Below are 16,146 nucleotides of genomic sequence, written 5' to 3' on the forward strand. Positions count from 1 at the left end.
CGTTTTCTAAAACTGCAAACTAACTCTGTCATCCAATTCAAGACCTTGTTGTTCATAAAGCTACAGCTACACCCTCTATCAGTATAAACCAACAGACACTAATACGCAAATACGGAACAACATTCTCCAGCCATACCTACAAAGAACACCAACCCAACTTCATGAACAGAAAACCCAATAAAAATGTCGAGAAATTGTTAAACCCTATGGGAATCGATTAGAAAAAAGGAAGATACTTTACCATCGGATTTGATGGAATCCAAGACGTCAGACTTGAGCTGGACTTTTTCCATGTCTTGAACATCGGGATGAGTGAGTAGGAATAGCTTGTGAGCTAGGATAAGGTGAGGCTGCTGAGATCATTCGGCTCCACCGTCCATGGCTGCTTCTACACACTCGATTCAGGGAAAACCTTGAGACGGATTTGAGGAAGAAAGACGCAAAAGAATGAAGCCTGCTTTTGACAAAGAATGTGAATGGATTGCTTTCACTCTGCATCCCTCTTTATATGAATGATAGAGGGAAGTCGAGAAGGGATGCGTTTGTTTTAACAGAAACTCTGAACAGCGAAGCTGGATGAAGTAATTGGAAAGGCCACGAAAGAGGAAGACTTTAGGTTACAGTGTGTCAAAGCTGATATGGCATCTTAAAACAATTTGATTGGCTGGAATTAATTTGCATACGTGGACACGCTAAGAGGGATGCGTTTGTTTTAACAGAAATTCTGAACGGCGAAGCTGGATGAAGTAATTGGAAAGACCACGAAAGAGGAAGACTTTAGGTTACGGTGTGTCAAAGCTGAAATGACATCTTAAAACAATTTGATTGGCTGGAATTAATTTGCATACGTAGAAACGGCTTAGTATTCTAGTTTTAGTATAGTTTAGATATATTGATAACGTAACAGGTAACCACGTGCAGAACAGACGGTTCAACCGGACCGAACCACAGTATGCGAGATAAACCGAACCAGTCTATAATCGCGATGTAAAAAATCTCAGTTGGTAAAATCCCCTTTTCCTTCCCGGCTTCGCACTCCACACAGAGACGAGTCTTCTTCTACTCTCCATCTCTTCTACCTCACCAACCCTCTCCGCGATCTTCCGCCGTACTACGTCCAGACGCGACGCCGTATGCTGACTGCAACTTAATTTCCGGTTTAACCGTCTTTGAGCATTTGTTGGACGCATCTCTTCTTCATGCGGGATTAAATTAGGTTTGAACTGAATCGTCGTCGATGGGTCAGAAGAAGAAACCCCCCGCGCCTCGCTCCAAGCAATCGCTATCTTCTTCAGCGGCGGAGGCTGAGCCGTCCTCTGAGGTTTCCGCTTGTACCTCCTATGATGGCGACGAGCCGTCAAATTTGGCTGAAATCAAGGTCGAGTGCGAGAAGGCACTGACGTCATTCCGGCGAGGTAGCTACAACAAGGCGATTCGGCTCATGAAGGAATCATGCTCTCGCCACCAACACTCTGCCCTGATTCACCGTGTCCAAGGTACTGTGTGCGTGAAGGTTTCTTCTGTATACGAAGACGCAGTTACTAAACAGAAGTACATCCGTAGCGCTATTGAATCCGCTAGAAAAGCTGTGGAGCTATCTCCCAACTCTATTGAGTTTGCCCATTTTTATGCTAACCTGCTTTACGAGGCTGCTAGCGATGGTAGAGAGTACGAGGAGGTTCTGCAGGAGTGTCACAGAGCCCTCTCCATTGAGAATCCAATCGATCCTGCTAAAGATAGTCTCCAGGACGAGAGTCAGCACAAGATATTGACACCTGAGGCTCGTATTGCGAATGTTCAGGATGAGCTCAGGTCACTGATACAGAAGTCTAATCTTGGTTCGTTGTCCACTTGGATGAAACATCTGAGAAATGGAGAAGGGGAGTTTCGGTTGTTTGACATGAGGAAGATGGCTGAGGATCCTATTGAGAGTAACTTGGTTCAGACCAGGAGGCCGAACGAGATTAAGAAAGCTACCAAGACTCTTGAAGAGAGGAGGAAGGAGATTGAAGTGAGGGTGGCTGCAGGTAGGTTGTTGCAGCAGAAATCAGAATCTTCCTCGGTAGATAGTGTTAACAGCAAGGGATCAGATCCAGCATTAGGCTCCGGTCAGAGAAGCGTGGAGAGGAGAAAGCATGGAAATGCAAGGAAGAACGACTCTACAGTAGAGAGAAGAGATCGGGTTAGATCATATTGGGAGTCTACAGGCAAAGAAATGAAAAAAGAATTGCTTAGGATTAAGGTTAGTGATCTTAAGAGTCACTTTAGCGCATCCAAGGATGGCGATGCAAATGATATAATAACTGAAGCTTTGTCCTTTTGTGAAGCTAATAAGACTTGGCGGTTTTGGGTTTGCTGCAAGTGTAGTGAAAAGTTCAAGGATTCTGAGTCTTATATGCAGCATATTGTAGGGGAGCATATAGGTAACGTTTTGCCTAAGATGCAAATGGTTTTGCCTCAGAGTCTCGATAGTGAGAGGATTGAGATGCTTCTTACTTCCCCATGGAAACCATTGGATTTTCCTGCTGCGGTGAAATTGCGTTGCAGCCAGCAGAAAATCCAAAATACTGAGTTCAATGAGTTTTACGCTGAAGATTACATGGACGATGGTGACGATTGCTTCCAGGATGCATGGAATGATACTTCACCAGAGAAAGAAAAAATTGGAGATGCTTGCAACGGTTATGAGAAGAATGAGTCGGAAAAGGGTAGGCTGCCAAATCCGTTTTATCTTCCTGATGAATGGCCGATATCTGATGATCCTGAACGTACAAAGCTCCTTAAAAGCATCCGTGCAGCATTTGAGCTACTTATCAAACACAGTTATTTAGCTACCAGCCATTATGATAAGGTGATACAGTTTACTCTGGATGAACTACGGAATCTACCCTCGGTTTCGCAATTCTTAAATCGTGGTTTGTGTCAGTCACCCATATGCATACGCTTCTTGGGAGCTTCCCAGCTCAAGAAAATTCTTCAATTCCTGCAAGACTTGTCACATGCATGTGGGGTGAGTCGATATTCGGAACAAAGTAACCCCAACGATGAAGTTAATAATTTTGTTGACCTGGGTCTTCAAATTACAGAAGAGATTTGTCTTGATGGTGAAGGGTCATGCCTTCTTCTGGATGAAAAATTGCTTGGCTCAGAGTGCATCCAAGACAAACATATGGGCTCAGCATTGAATAATGGAGATATTGCCAGTTCTGAAGATATTGCTAATGGCAATAATGTGTCTTCTGGTGCGGATGGTTTTCTATCATGGATCTTCTCAGGACCCTCTAGTGGGGAACAAACTGCGATTTGGATGCGCACAGTGGAAGAGAAAACAAATCAAGGACAAAAGACCATGGAGATTCTTGAGAAGGAGGTCTATGACTTGCAGAACCTCTTCGAGAGAAAATGCGAGCACTTAAGCTACGAGGGAGCACTTCAAACTGTCGAGGACCTTTGTCTTGAAGAAAGCCGGAAAAGAGAGACTTCACCGGACTTTACCCATGAAAGCTATGAATCTGTGCTGAGAAAACGAAGGGAAGAGCTAAACGAGAGTGCCCATGAAATGGAGTTTATTAGTAGTAGCTTTGAATTAGAAGCTATAAAAAATGTTTTGAGAGACGCGGACACTCTTAACCGCAATCAGTTTGGATATGAAGAATCATATACATGCACGAGTTCTCAGCTACGTGACCTAGAATCTGGTGAAGCTGATGAATGGGGGATGAAATATTCTTTTAGTGAAGCTGACAGTTTCATAGAGACTGCGATTCAGAAACAGAAGGAGCAGTTGTCTACAGAGGTAACCTTTTCTATCTTTACACAACACGACTGAGAATAACTGATAACTGCCTTGTTCCTTGACAAATACTCCGTATGTGTGTATTACAGCTTAACAGAATCGATGCAAGAATGATGCGCGGTGCTACTGTGGTGCAGCAATTAGAGCTAAAGCTTGGACCTGCTTCATCCGATGATTATCAGATAGTAATGTTACCGTTGGTCAGGTCTTACATGCGTGTAAGTATCTAACTCATTAGACCTTGTTATCTTTCCTACCCTTTAGGTGTAGTGTTCTTTCGGGTTTTGATTCCACTTTTCTCTCTTTCCAGGCACATTTGGAGGCATTGGCAGAGAAAGATGCCACTGAGAAGTCTGATGCTGCAAGCAAAGCGTTTCTCGTTGAGCTCGCCCTTGATTCTAAGAAGGAGGCCCGAGGGAGAAATGATCATTCGAAACACACCCAAGAAAAGCCCAAGGATAAGAAAAAGAATAAGCACTCTAAAAAACTGAAGGATTCGAAGGTTAGAACTAATCTGTTGTCCACTTTTTAACTATTTCTTGTCTATATTTGTAGCTAGCTTTAATGTTTTGCTATAGGCTTCTGTTGGAAACGACCATCGCTTCAATGTTGATTCAGTTGAACACAGGTGAAGATCTTTTATATAAAAAAATTAGTTTAAATACTTAACCGGGATAATTTATTTTCGTCCTGAAAATTGGTGGTAAATGATTTTTCTTTGATGATTTTTTGTTCCAGCCTCCCTTCGGTTGCATCTTTTGGTGATCCCTCAGAGGCTGACGTTGTTCCTGAAGCTGTTGAATCTTTAAAAGAACAGGAAGAGGAATGCAGACGCCGAACAGAGCTAGAGCTAGATGAGATAAAGCTTGAAGAAACTCTAGAGTATCAAAGAAGAATTGAGGATGAAGCCAAGGAGAAGCATATTGCAGAACAACAAAAGAAATACAGCTCTTTAGTTACAACGAGTGATGCAGAGGCAGTGCATGATATTTGCAGAGATGGTGTCGTTGTTGATTTAGATTTACGAGAACAAGAAAAATCACTAAGTCAGGTAACCATTGAGTGACAAGGTTGTAGTGTCGCGAGTGATCATTTCAATTTAATTTTTGGGTTTCTTGGCTTTACCAGGAGAACCTTGTTCAAAGAAATGGACTACCTCATGACTTGGAAGTAACCCACGTGTATAGAAATGGTGACTCTCGGTCAACAAATCATTGTGAGATATCTGATGCTGCAACAGTTCAGGATATGAAATCCCAAAAAGGTTACCAATGTCATCGAATTTGAATATATGTCTCTAGTGACCTTTCTGATGCGCTTATATTGTTTTGTTTTGTATATTGCAGTAGTGGCTAATGGGGTAGCTACCCAAGCTGGTGTTTTACAATCTGATCAACGCATTGGGAGGAGGGGTAGACGCCAAAAAACTTCTAACAAGGTAGTTGGACCTTCTGAGAGCACCGGCAAGGAGAGAGAATCTGAAACTCTGCGTAGCAATGGTGGTAGGTCTCTTTTTTCATTTTTATTCTTCTCTCTGCCTCATGATTTCAGAGAATGATTGTTGTTACGTGTTGGAACTTTGGAATTATAATTAAAGTTAGACTTTTGTTAAAGCCGGAGCTACTTTAATTACTGTATCTTGGTTTTTACTTTTCTGTCAACGAAGAATGACATCACATTGATTTATTGCAATTCTTATCTAACATGATATTTCATCCTGGTGATGTAGATGTGGGAACAAAGACATTAAGACAACTACAAGCTGAAGAGGATGAAGAAGAAAAGTTTCAAGCAGACCTTAAAAAGGCAGTGCGTCAAAGCCTTGGTAGTTTCCCAACCATCCCTGCTTATTTATTATATCAACCTTTGGGATTGTTTGCAAGTGTCCATTCTTGTCTATTGTCTGACTCAGCCTTCTCTCCATCTCAGGACACGTTCTTTTATTTTAGATGTCAAGTTACCTTTTTTCACTTTCATCATATTTGTTCTGTGATCATTTTGGAGTGACACTGACAAAAGCCCTGATATGAAGCATCTGACGCCATTACATTTTGTTTCAACCCAGATACGTACCAAGGAGGTAGAAATATGACGTCATGTTTGAGGACACCTCTGGAAGTAAACAGTCATGAAATTTCTGATTCCACAAAGGAGTCTCCGACCTCTACCGAAGTTGGCATATTTGGCACAGGTCTTCAGAATGAAGTTGGGGAATACAATTGCTTTTTGAATGTTATCATACAGGTAACATCCATTTTCAAAAACTGTTTTGATTTTTCAGGTATCAATGTCTACAGTATACAGCTTGAAAGATTTATACTTTTAATGTTGTTTTATTTTGATTTCAGTCTCTATGGAATCTGGGGGTGTTTCGGGCTGAGTTCTTGCGTAGTTCAATGTTAGATCACCATCACGTTGGAGATCCTTGTGTCGTCTGCTCATTGTATGAAGTTCTTACTGCTTTAAGCGCTGCTTCGAGGGAAATACGAAAAGAACCTGTAACTCCTTCAACACTCAGGATTGCGTTGAGCAACTTGTATCCAGATAGCAGTTTCTTCCAAGAGGTAATAAACTTGTTCTGGTTTCAAATATTTATCCTAATACAGAGTATTTTCGTTGCATCAAGAAGCCTAAAGTTGGGCGTCATATGGTGGACAGGCTCAGATGAACGATGCTTCAGAAGTATTGGCTGTGATTTTCGACTGCCTTCATCGCTCATTTGCTCAGAGCTCAAGCGTGTCTGACACAGATTCTTCAGAGAGCAACTATACAGGTTCATGGGACTGTGCCAACCGCACATGTATTGCCCACACTCTGTTTGGAATGAATATCTTTGAGCAACTGAATTGCTACAACTGTGAGCTGGAGTCGAGGCATATGAAGTACACTTCCTTTTTCCATAACATCAACGCTAGTGCCCTACGGAACATGAAGGTGAAAAGAGATACTAATCATGCAAGTGTTCACTGGTTTCATAATTCACTGTTGGTTTGCTCACATTATGTCTAATAGGTTACCTGCCCCGAGACTGCATTTGATGAACTCCTAAATCTTGTCGAGATGAACCACCAACTAGCCTGTGATCCTGAAACTGGTGGGTGTGGGAAACCCAACCATATCCGCCATTTTCTTAACACCCCACCACATGTTTTTACTGCAGGTAATTCTTTTCCTAGGGATTCTGTTGAATGTTAGCCTTTTCAGATCACTGATATTTGTGTCCAAACATTTTTGGGGGTTGGCAGTTTTAGGGTGGCAAAACACATGCGAGAGTGTAGAAGACATAGCAGCTACTCTTGCAGCCTTGAATACCGAAATAGACATCAGCATCATGTACCGTGGTCTTGACCCTAAGAGCATATATAGCTTAGCTTCCGTGGTACGTGTTTACTATATGTTTTTCTTCTGGTTTTCTATGATCTTAACGTTGTTGTTCTGCGCTTTCTTAAACTCCAGGTTTGCTATTATGGACAGCATTATCATTGCTTTGCATATAGTCATCAACACGATCGGTGGATCATGTACGATGATAAAACTGTGAAGGTAATAAATACACTTGACTTTGAAGGCATATACAGGATTCCACGTTTATCACCCGTTTGATGTGTTAACATATCTTCAGGTGATCGGTAGCTGGAGTGATGTACTTTCTACGTGCAAGAAAGGACACTTGCAGCCACAGCTTCTTCTCTACGAGAAGCAACGTTAACCAAAAAGAAAAAATGGAAACCAAAACATAGAGCAAGTGGAGATATGGTGCTACGGTTTAGAAGATCTCCCAAGTACATACTAAAAAGGAAGTACGTACTTTTTTACAATCAGAGCGAGAGGAAAAATGTGATATACTCATCAGTGGTTGAAAGAGGATGGAGAAGAAGATTTTGTCTTATAATTAAGCTAAAGTGTTTTCATTGCAAGAGTTGTTACGGAAACTGAAGGTAGTTTTCTTCGTCAAGTCATTGTCACATTGAGGATTCGACTCATATAAATCTATGCACTCTTCCTTTTTTGGTTTCTATAGATCGGATCTGTCTCTGACTAGTATAAAATTAGAAAAATGTCATTTAAATTAACTTTCAAATTTGGTCAAAATAAGCCGCCAACTATTCGGTAAACCAAAAAAACACTTAATTTTTGTTGACAAGTTTTTTTAATCATAAATTTTCGTTGACCGTATCATTTTAGTCCTATCGTTAGTCAACAGTTAAAGTTTTGTAGCTTGAGTGAAAAGTTGAATTTTGGCACAAATCTAAATTAACAATTTTCCAAAATATTGAATTTTAAATATTTAAAAATAATTATAATACTAGTAATAAAATTATAAATAAGAAATAATTCAAACCAAAAATATAAAAGTTTTTCATTTATATTATAACCTAATGAGTAATTAGTAATTAGTTATAAAATCATTATGAAGAACTTTTATAATTGTTTACGATCAATTTTCGTAACTATTTATATAATCTTATTTGGATTATTGTTTTATAATTTTACTGTCAAAAAATCTGTTAGTGAAATGTTAACTCAATTTTTTATTTTCAGACAAAAAGAGTTATCCAATACAAAATTATACAATTTCTCTAGAGGCAAGCGGAAAGGTCACACTTTAGGGTTACATCCAACATGTACATGGTTCGAATTGCGGCTGCCGATAGATTTGTGGTAATTATCTTGAGGGATCTTTGGGCCCAATACAGAGAAGCCCATGTCCAAGCTGCATGTGGCTACTGGTGGATTAACATGTGATCATCAGTCCTCCTAAATGCTTTCGGCGGGCTACCCGGTGGGCTGTCCAAATTTCCGGTGAACGGTCATTAGGCGTTAGTCGGTCTCTCTCATGGACATCCGGATACCAAAGTCATCAAAAAAAAAATTATGCAAATTTTATAAATGTGTGATAAGATTCTATCTGCATTTTAATGAAAAATAAGTTTCACCAAAAACTGTTAAGATCCAAGATTTTGTTACATCATTGGAATCATGACGAATCTACATACCATTAATTTTATTCTCGTGAGAATAAAAAACTATATTAATATATTACAAACAAAATTAAAAAAATTGACGATAAAATTATGAAACATAATCTAATTAGGACTATATGAATGGGTACAAAAGTGACCTAATTTCCGTAATCATTATAAAAGTGCTTCACAATTATTTAATAAATAATTGTTAAACTAATGATATGTTAACTAACTATTTTAGAATATAAATGAAAAAAATTTAAATTTATTTTGAATGAAATAATGAAAATTATATTTTTATTTATTCAATATTTATATCTATAAAATTTTATAGTTACTAAATAATTTATTCTCAAAGTTACTTCCATTTTTTTGAATTTTTTTTTGTTGAATTTTACTTTTGTCAAAAAATATTATAATAATAGAAGGGTTATATGAGATATTTTCTGTAGAAGTAGACCAACATTTCTATTGGCAAATAGGGGGGAATTCCAAGTCCATGCGAAAGTCAACCAACTTTAAAAACTATTTTAGGCTTATTTTTAGTCAACTATAACAATTGACTAACGATATGACTAAAATAATACGGTCAACGAAAGTTTATAATTAAAATGGCTTATCAATAAAAATTGAGTGTTACTTTTTTTCTGAACACAAACTGACTTTAATTCAATCTTGATCTTCTTCAATACAAGGGCAAAAGGGAATTATCCATCCTTTTTGGCAATAAGCATAAACTACAACATATAAATAAGCTAAACAAGATAGGTCTTCAGAAGAAGATGACAGCGAATTTGAGACGATGCTCGAATGCGTCGGTGAAGCCTTCACGACAATGACGGAGAGCTGGAGAATAGTCACAAGTGACGTTGGAGTCCAGACCCCATCTATGAAAACTATCAAGATAGTCTCGCTTGTATCTTATGGTCCCGTAGAGACCGCTCCGCAAGATGACAAAACGATGCAGGAACTGAAACAAACACTCGGCCACAAATCCGAGGAAGTACCTCTTGCCATAGGAAGAGGATGTGGTGATAGAGATTTCTCTTCGGAAGAAGAGGATGACCAAAATAGAACTGTGTCCGCTGAATCCAGGGGTAATTTCTTCCAAGAGAAGAGATATGACAGTATACACCGAGGTGAGATCCCGGTAAACCCAACCGGAATCTCTGAAAACCTAGCCCAAAACCCAGACGCCACAGATTGCTGGATCTCGTTTTTTTCTAAATATTTAGGTCTTGGCAGGAAGCTCCTTGGGCTGACAGGTTCCATTCCACAACTGGGCCAGGCCCAAGTCAAAGTGGACATCAATTTGTAAAGCATTGTCAACACAACCCGAGGAGAAACGTACCGTACATCGGCACCAACCAGGTGGTCGCCGGAAATTCTTCGCCGGAGCGGAATCATACCACCGTCGAGGATGAACCACGGTGTGGAAGATAGCATCACTTTATAGGCTGGAGAAATTGAAGCATCACCGAAGAGATTCGGATATGAACTTGTGGTGCTTTGAGATCTGGTACCGGTGAGATGAGGAGAAGCAAGGCACGGTGGCCCGTGTGACTCAAGTCTTTCCAGAGATGGAGAGATTGAGTTAGACAGTTGTAAACGAAGCTCCATACGCGGTTGAAAGATTTGGACCAAGTTGACAGTTTGACTTGACCGACGGTAACCAGATAGAGGTACTACGGGGTCTGAACCCGAAGTCCATAGCAGAGCGGAGGCAGCGAGAGAATCCTCTCGATTCATCGCTGGTGGAAGGACCAAACCGGTAGGGAAGACCGCCAGAAGAAGCCCAACGAAGAGTCGAAGCTCTTGTCTCCGTCGTAGCATCCGCCGAGATCTAACACCTCCGACAATCCACAGAAAACGAACCGGTAACAGACGAAGAAAAACGTGAAACAGGAAGCAAAGGGTGAAAGTGACGAGCAGAGCCGGCGAGGAGGCCCAGCGCCGGCGACGCCGGCGAGAAACCGCGTCGCCGGCGCCGGAAGACATTGGTCTTGGAGGCGTCTTGGAGTTCGTGCCTGAAAAAATATTAGGGCAAACTCTATTTCATACCCTCGTCATAGACTATATTTCAGTGTAACTTTTTATTTATGTAAAAACTGATACTTTGTTTCAACCAAATTCGAAAATTGATAATTTAAATGACATTTTTCCAGTATTAAAATAGAAGTCGGAAGTTAAGAGAAAGATTTCATATAGTCTGACTTACTGTAACACAAAGGTTTGTAAAATGACAACTCATTCCTTCTTCACCGGTTTAAAAAGACAAGAAATAATAGGTTCTGATAGGATAAGGCATATATGATACAACTCGTTTAGATTTTGTTTATATTTCGCGGGAAAAGGCGTTTTTGCGGTTTTTGTGTGAAAACACGTTTTTGTAGTTTTGGCATGAAAACACATTTTTCGGGTTTTGCGGAAAATGTGTTTGGCGGAAAAATATGTTTTTGCGATTTTCGCGGGAAAAATGCGTTTTGCCGGGAAAATATTTTTTTGCGGTTTCGCGGGAAAATGAATTTTGGCGGGAAAACACGTTTTGCGGTTTTCACGAGAAAACATGTTTTGTGGTTTCAGCGGGAAATGCATTTTGATGAGAAAACGCATTTTTCGGTTTTGGCGGGAAAACATGTTTTGTGGTTTTGGCGGAAAAACATGTTTTTGTGTTTTGGCGGAAAAATGCGTTTTTGGGGTTTAGACGTGAAAACGCGTTTTTGTTATTTTGGCATGAAAATACGTTTTTGCGATTTTTTTGCACTTTTAATGCCTAAACGAACAAAACTCTCGTCTTCATCCAAATGGCTCATCCGAACGGAGAAACGAACAGCCCTACTTCTTTTAGTGATTTGTTCTGCCATGTCTGATGAACCGGGCAACAAAATCTTGTTTTACATTCATTAATTTGTTTCTACGGAGTACAGTACAACAACAAAGATGAGACTGAATTAGATGACCGAAAATAAATAATAAAAGTTTACAGATTACACCGAGTTCTTCTCTTGCTTCTGCTTGGTCTCGTCTTCATTGGTCTCAATAGCAGAGATGACTTTATCATCACTGCCTTTGTATCTATAAAACTTAGCCATTATCAAGAAGTAAACCATGTTAACGAACATGAGTCCCGTGAGCATGAAATAGAAGTAATCCAACTTCGCCTTGTTCAGATCCTCAGCTAACCAGTTCCCCGAAGGTGAATGTTCAGTTGTCCTATGAACAGTGGAGATCAAGAAGCTAGCGAGGTAGCTAGAAACCCCCGCACCGACATAGAAGATAGAGCCAGCAAAGCTCCTCATGTTCTCAGGAAACTGCTTGTAGTAAAACTCCATCTGTCCAATGGCTGTAAATGCTTCAGCTATACCTGCAAGCACCAGCTGCGGAATCAGCCACATGGCCGACATTGATGAGATCTCTCCTGTTCGAGGCTCCATCCCTAGAGTCTGTTTTGTCAGCGCAATGCTTCTTCTACGTTCCTCTATGAACCCGGAGACCAATAAACTCAGCACCGCAAAGAAGATTCCCGCTCCGATCCTTTGCAAGAGTGTTATACCAGTGTCTAGACCGGTCACTCTTTTGAGCGATGGGACAAGGACACGGTCGTAGATTATGATGAAAACCGTCATACCGGTCATCAAGAACACTACGTAGGTGGCTGCGGGCATCTTGAAGCCACCGGTACCTAATCTCCTGTCGCTCTGTTGCGCTTGGAAGACGGGATATGTCATTTGAATGCTTATTGCAAGGTAGTAGATAGCGCAAGCAAACCAGATTGGAATCACTCTTATAATGCATTTCACTTCTTCCACTTGCTGCATCGTACATAGTTTCCATGGATCCGAAGCTGTTCCATCAGAGTTCAACTTGTCCTCAGGTGTCATTATCGCTGCTTTGTCTAGAAACCTAACAATATAACGAACAAACCAACATTTAGTTTCCAACCGGACCCATTTTAAAAATATTTTGGTAAATAAAAAATATATATTTTGGTAAACAAATTTGACAACTTGGGGTCTATACGACCCATTTTAAAAATATTTAGAAGTAAAGGCGAATGTTTCATCCGGATATAAAGCAATAGAGACAGAACTATTGAGTATACCTGAACTGGTCGGTGTATTTTAGGGTCAAGTTTGCATAGTTACGAGGAATGTGATTGTAAAGATCGACCCAAGGCTGCTTGACCGGCTTCAATCCTCGTTTCGAGATCGCTGCTGCTATAACACGAGCTATACCAGCCAAGGGACTGCCCGAGGCTTTCACTTTAACATAAAGTTTATGACCAGCGAAGAAAATGACGCAAGCCAAGAACATGAGACCCACGGGGATACTCAAACCGATGGTCCAGCTCACATTCGACTGGATATACACAACTAGCGTGAGCGAGATGATCTGCGCGAACGTGAAAGTGAAGAAGTACCAGTTGAAGAAACTGTTGATTCCTTTCTTTCCTGATTCGGACTTGGGGTTGAACTGATCGGCACCGAACGCCAAGTTACACGGCCTGATACCACCAGCACCAACCACAAGAAGCGCTAAACCCAACATCAGAAACAAAATCTGGCCCGCACCTGGCCCTTCGCATGAACTTTTTGTTCCACAAGGAGTCGGGTGCAGTCCCGGAACTGCTGCCGTGAGTAGTATCGCAAGCGATCCCTACAAGAGATAAAACACGGTTCAGCAAAAACAAAAAAAAACAAAAAAGAATAGAGTCTTGACGAAAACTAAACCGTTAAGAACAGCATTAGTAGTTACCAGAAAACAAGCGACGACAGCAACACTGAGAGTCTTGTAGCGACCAAAGTAAGTGTCGCAGAGGAAAGCAGCGAGGAAAGTGCCGAAGTTGATGGTGCCACTAAAGGCATTGATGATGGTTGCAGCTGTGTATTTCTTGAGGTTGAATACTTGAGTTAGGTAGACGAGAAGGTTTGATAATGTCCCAATGATCCCAATCTTCTCAAATGTTTCATTACCTATAAAAAAAACAAGAATCATTATTAATTTCTTTTTCACAATAAATGAATCAGTTGTCAAAGAAAAAACGGGTTTCCCATAAAGTATCAAACTTTTTAATTCACAACTTTTAAACCGAAACACACACGAATCGAAGATTGTACTTTCAGTGCTTCTTTAACTTGAAACTTTACTGTAACTCCCAGAAACTAAATAACTTTGTCTTTAAGCGTATAAAACTAAAAATTAAAAAGCATTATTAATGAAAAAAGTTGTAATATCTCTTTCTCTAGATCTGGTAGATTTGGTTGATCCTGGTTTCATTCGTTTTCAGTCAAAGAGAAGAAGAGAAAAGAAAAGTACTTTTAAAATTCACGGACGACATGTTCTAGTTTATTTTCACATCTTTATTTAGTTTCTGGACCGTGTTGAGAAAAGCAGACGCACAATAAAAAAAAAAACGGAGTGTCTGAATAGAGAAAAAAAAAAAGCGTTACCAATGATAAAAGGCATGACTTTCCATCCTCTATACACGAGCTTTTTCTGATCTTCATCAAATGAATCGACCGAATCAGAACCACCGCCATCGACGGCGGAGTAGGGTTTCTGATCCTCATCCGTCTTTGTTGTCTCAACCTCAAAAGGCTTTCTTTCCATGGTTTCTTCAATCTGCGGGTAATTATATTTATTCTTTTATCTTCTCTCCGTCTATGGCTGAGGATGACTCTATTCTTCATCTCAAGCATCACTCTGTCGTCTTCTTATATAGTGGTGGATCCAGAGTATGGAATTGTCGGAATCTTGAAAAGATTAAAAAAAAAAAAAAATCATTATGGTGATTTTGGCTGGGAAAGATAGAGACATGTGTGGATGACTCATTTTTTTTTTTAATTTTTGTTTTTTCCAAAAGTTTCTTTAAAAAATATCTTTTTGTTTTGACCAAAAACAATTTTTTTAACTGAATAATTTGTAAGAATACTTTGAGATAATTGTCTCGGCTGAATAAGAGTGTTTCCACATTTTTACACCAATCCCTCAACTATAGCTTGATTCGTGGAGCCGCAGGGGTGATTATTTTAATACAAAAATATATATAATTTTTTTTTTTTAAGAAAGGCTTTCTATTAAATGAATATATGGAATTCTTGGCAATGCGATATTATAATAGTTGCACAGATATATATATATATATATATATATGGGTGTTTGTTTTCGATTTGTAATATATGACATTTACGATATATCGACAGTTTTAAATTGTCTATAATCTGCAGTTGCTAATATTGTGGTTGGATTGTAAATCAATCAAAATGGTACGTTATATGACATATTCATTAATTAGTAAAATTTTAATTACATTAACCATTTTTTATTTATTTATTTATAAATTAAATTAATATTATAGATACATCAATTTTTGCCAAAATAAAATATTTATCTCAAATAAAATCATTTCTATTTTAATAAAATAGATAGATGTGTCTCTAAATTTCTTATAAGCCAAACAAATTTTCTTCTATGTTTAGTTTTGAGGAAAATATTAAATTAAAATTTAATTATTGTATTCTTATAATTTAAATATATATGTAAATAATATTAATCATCAAATTATTTAACATATATTTTAACAATAAATTTATATCTTTTAATAAAACATTTATAGTTATAATTTGTATCTGAAATGAAATAATAATATACATGGATATATAATATTTAAAGTTCGTAGGTCACTTTTTAATCTGTTTGATTTTACTGTAAAAATTGATTAGAAAATATTCCGAATAATGATAAGTTTGGCTAGAAAATAATGATAAATTTGGCTAGAGAATAATCTAACAAAATAAATAATTTATAGTTAATTTATTAATAATTATTAAGTCAGTGGAAGAAGTTGTAATTATCATGATGAAAAAGAGTTATTTTCAAAACGTACTTTAGTTTTAATAATATAGATATTTCCAAAATTATATTTATGTCAAATAAAATTCACTTCTATTTTAATAAAATAGATAGATATGTCTCTGAGTTTTTTATAAGCCAAATAAATTTTCTTCTATATTTATTTTTGAGGAAAATATTAAACTAAAATTTAATTATTGTATTCTTATAATTTAAATATATATGTGTGTAAATAATATTAATCATCAAATTATATGACATATATTTGAACAATACCTTTATATGTTTTAATAAACCATTTATAGGTTATATTTTGTATGTGAAATGATATAATAATATACATGGATATATAATATTAAAGTTTGTATGTCACTTTTAAGTAAATCTGTTAAATTTTATTGAAAAAAATTGACTAGAAAATATTCCATTTATGTAATAATGATTATTTTGGTTAGAGAATAATGGTAAGTTTGGATAGAAAATAATTTTTTAAAATAAATGATTTATAGTTAATTAATTAATAATTATTAA

General features: G+C 38.2%; 2 protein-coding genes across 2 annotated transcripts; one reads left to right on the plus strand and one right to left on the minus strand.

Moving 5' to 3' along the window:
• Positions 1-1,004: 1,004 nt before the first annotated feature.
• On the plus strand, positions 1,005-7,814 carry LOC106389548. The gene is made up of 15 exons (XM_013829833.3): positions 1,005-3,796; positions 3,886-4,014; positions 4,107-4,298; positions 4,375-4,424; positions 4,535-4,847; positions 4,925-5,060; positions 5,143-5,298; positions 5,526-5,621; positions 5,862-6,040; positions 6,145-6,360; positions 6,455-6,730; positions 6,809-6,956; positions 7,042-7,175; positions 7,253-7,339; positions 7,419-7,814. The coding sequence occupies exons 1-15, from the start codon at positions 1,238-1,240 to the stop codon at positions 7,503-7,505; spliced, it is 4,758 nt and encodes a 1,585-aa protein (XP_013685287.2). The 5' UTR covers positions 1,005-1,237; the 3' UTR covers positions 7,506-7,814.
• A 3,819-nt stretch (positions 7,815-11,633) lies between these two features.
• On the minus strand, positions 11,634-14,742 carry LOC106384518 (protein NRT1/ PTR FAMILY 2.10-like). The gene is made up of 4 exons (XM_022697819.2): positions 14,214-14,742; positions 13,519-13,736; positions 12,866-13,419; positions 11,634-12,666 (listed from the first exon to the last, which is right to left on the minus strand). Exons 1-4 carry the CDS (start codon positions 14,371-14,373, stop codon positions 11,751-11,753), a joined length of 1,848 nt encoding a protein of 615 aa, XP_022553540.2. The 5' UTR covers positions 14,374-14,742; the 3' UTR covers positions 11,634-11,750.
• Positions 14,743-16,146: the final 1,404 nt, after the last annotated feature.

The sequence above is a fragment of the Brassica napus genome, chromosome C3 (genome assembly GCF_020379485.1).
Source record: "Brassica napus cultivar Da-Ae chromosome C3, Da-Ae, whole genome shotgun sequence".
NCBI classification, from domain to species: domain Eukaryota; kingdom Viridiplantae; phylum Streptophyta; class Magnoliopsida; order Brassicales; family Brassicaceae; genus Brassica; species Brassica napus.

What these genes read in the sequence shown, in the direction of transcription:
- LOC106389548 (XM_013829833.3), top strand. Translation starts at nt 1,238, where the DNA reads ATGGGTCAGAAGAAGAAACCCCCCGCGCCTCGCTCCAAGCAATCGCTA. An exon ending in TTTTGAATGTTATCATACAG is followed by an intron (nt 6,041 to 6,144) that starts GTAACATCCATT and finishes TTTTGATTTCAG; the next exon opens with TCTCTATGGAATCTGGGGGT. An exon ending in ACGATGATAAAACTGTGAAG is followed by an intron (nt 7,340 to 7,418) that starts GTAATAAATACA and finishes ACATATCTTCAG; the next exon opens with GTGATCGGTAGCTGGAGTGA.
- LOC106384518 (XM_022697819.2), bottom strand. Translation starts at nt 14,373, where the DNA reads ATGGAAAGAAAGCCTTTTGAGGTTGAGACAACAAAGACGGATGAGGAT. An exon ending in AGTCATGCCTTTTATCATTG is followed by an intron (nt 13,737 to 14,213) that starts GTAACGCTTTTT and finishes TTTTTTTTATAG; the next exon opens with GTAATGAAACATTTGAGAAG. An exon ending in CTGTCGTCGCTTGTTTTCTG is followed by an intron (nt 13,420 to 13,518) that starts GTAACTACTAAT and finishes TATCTCTTGTAG; the next exon opens with GGATCGCTTGCGATACTACT.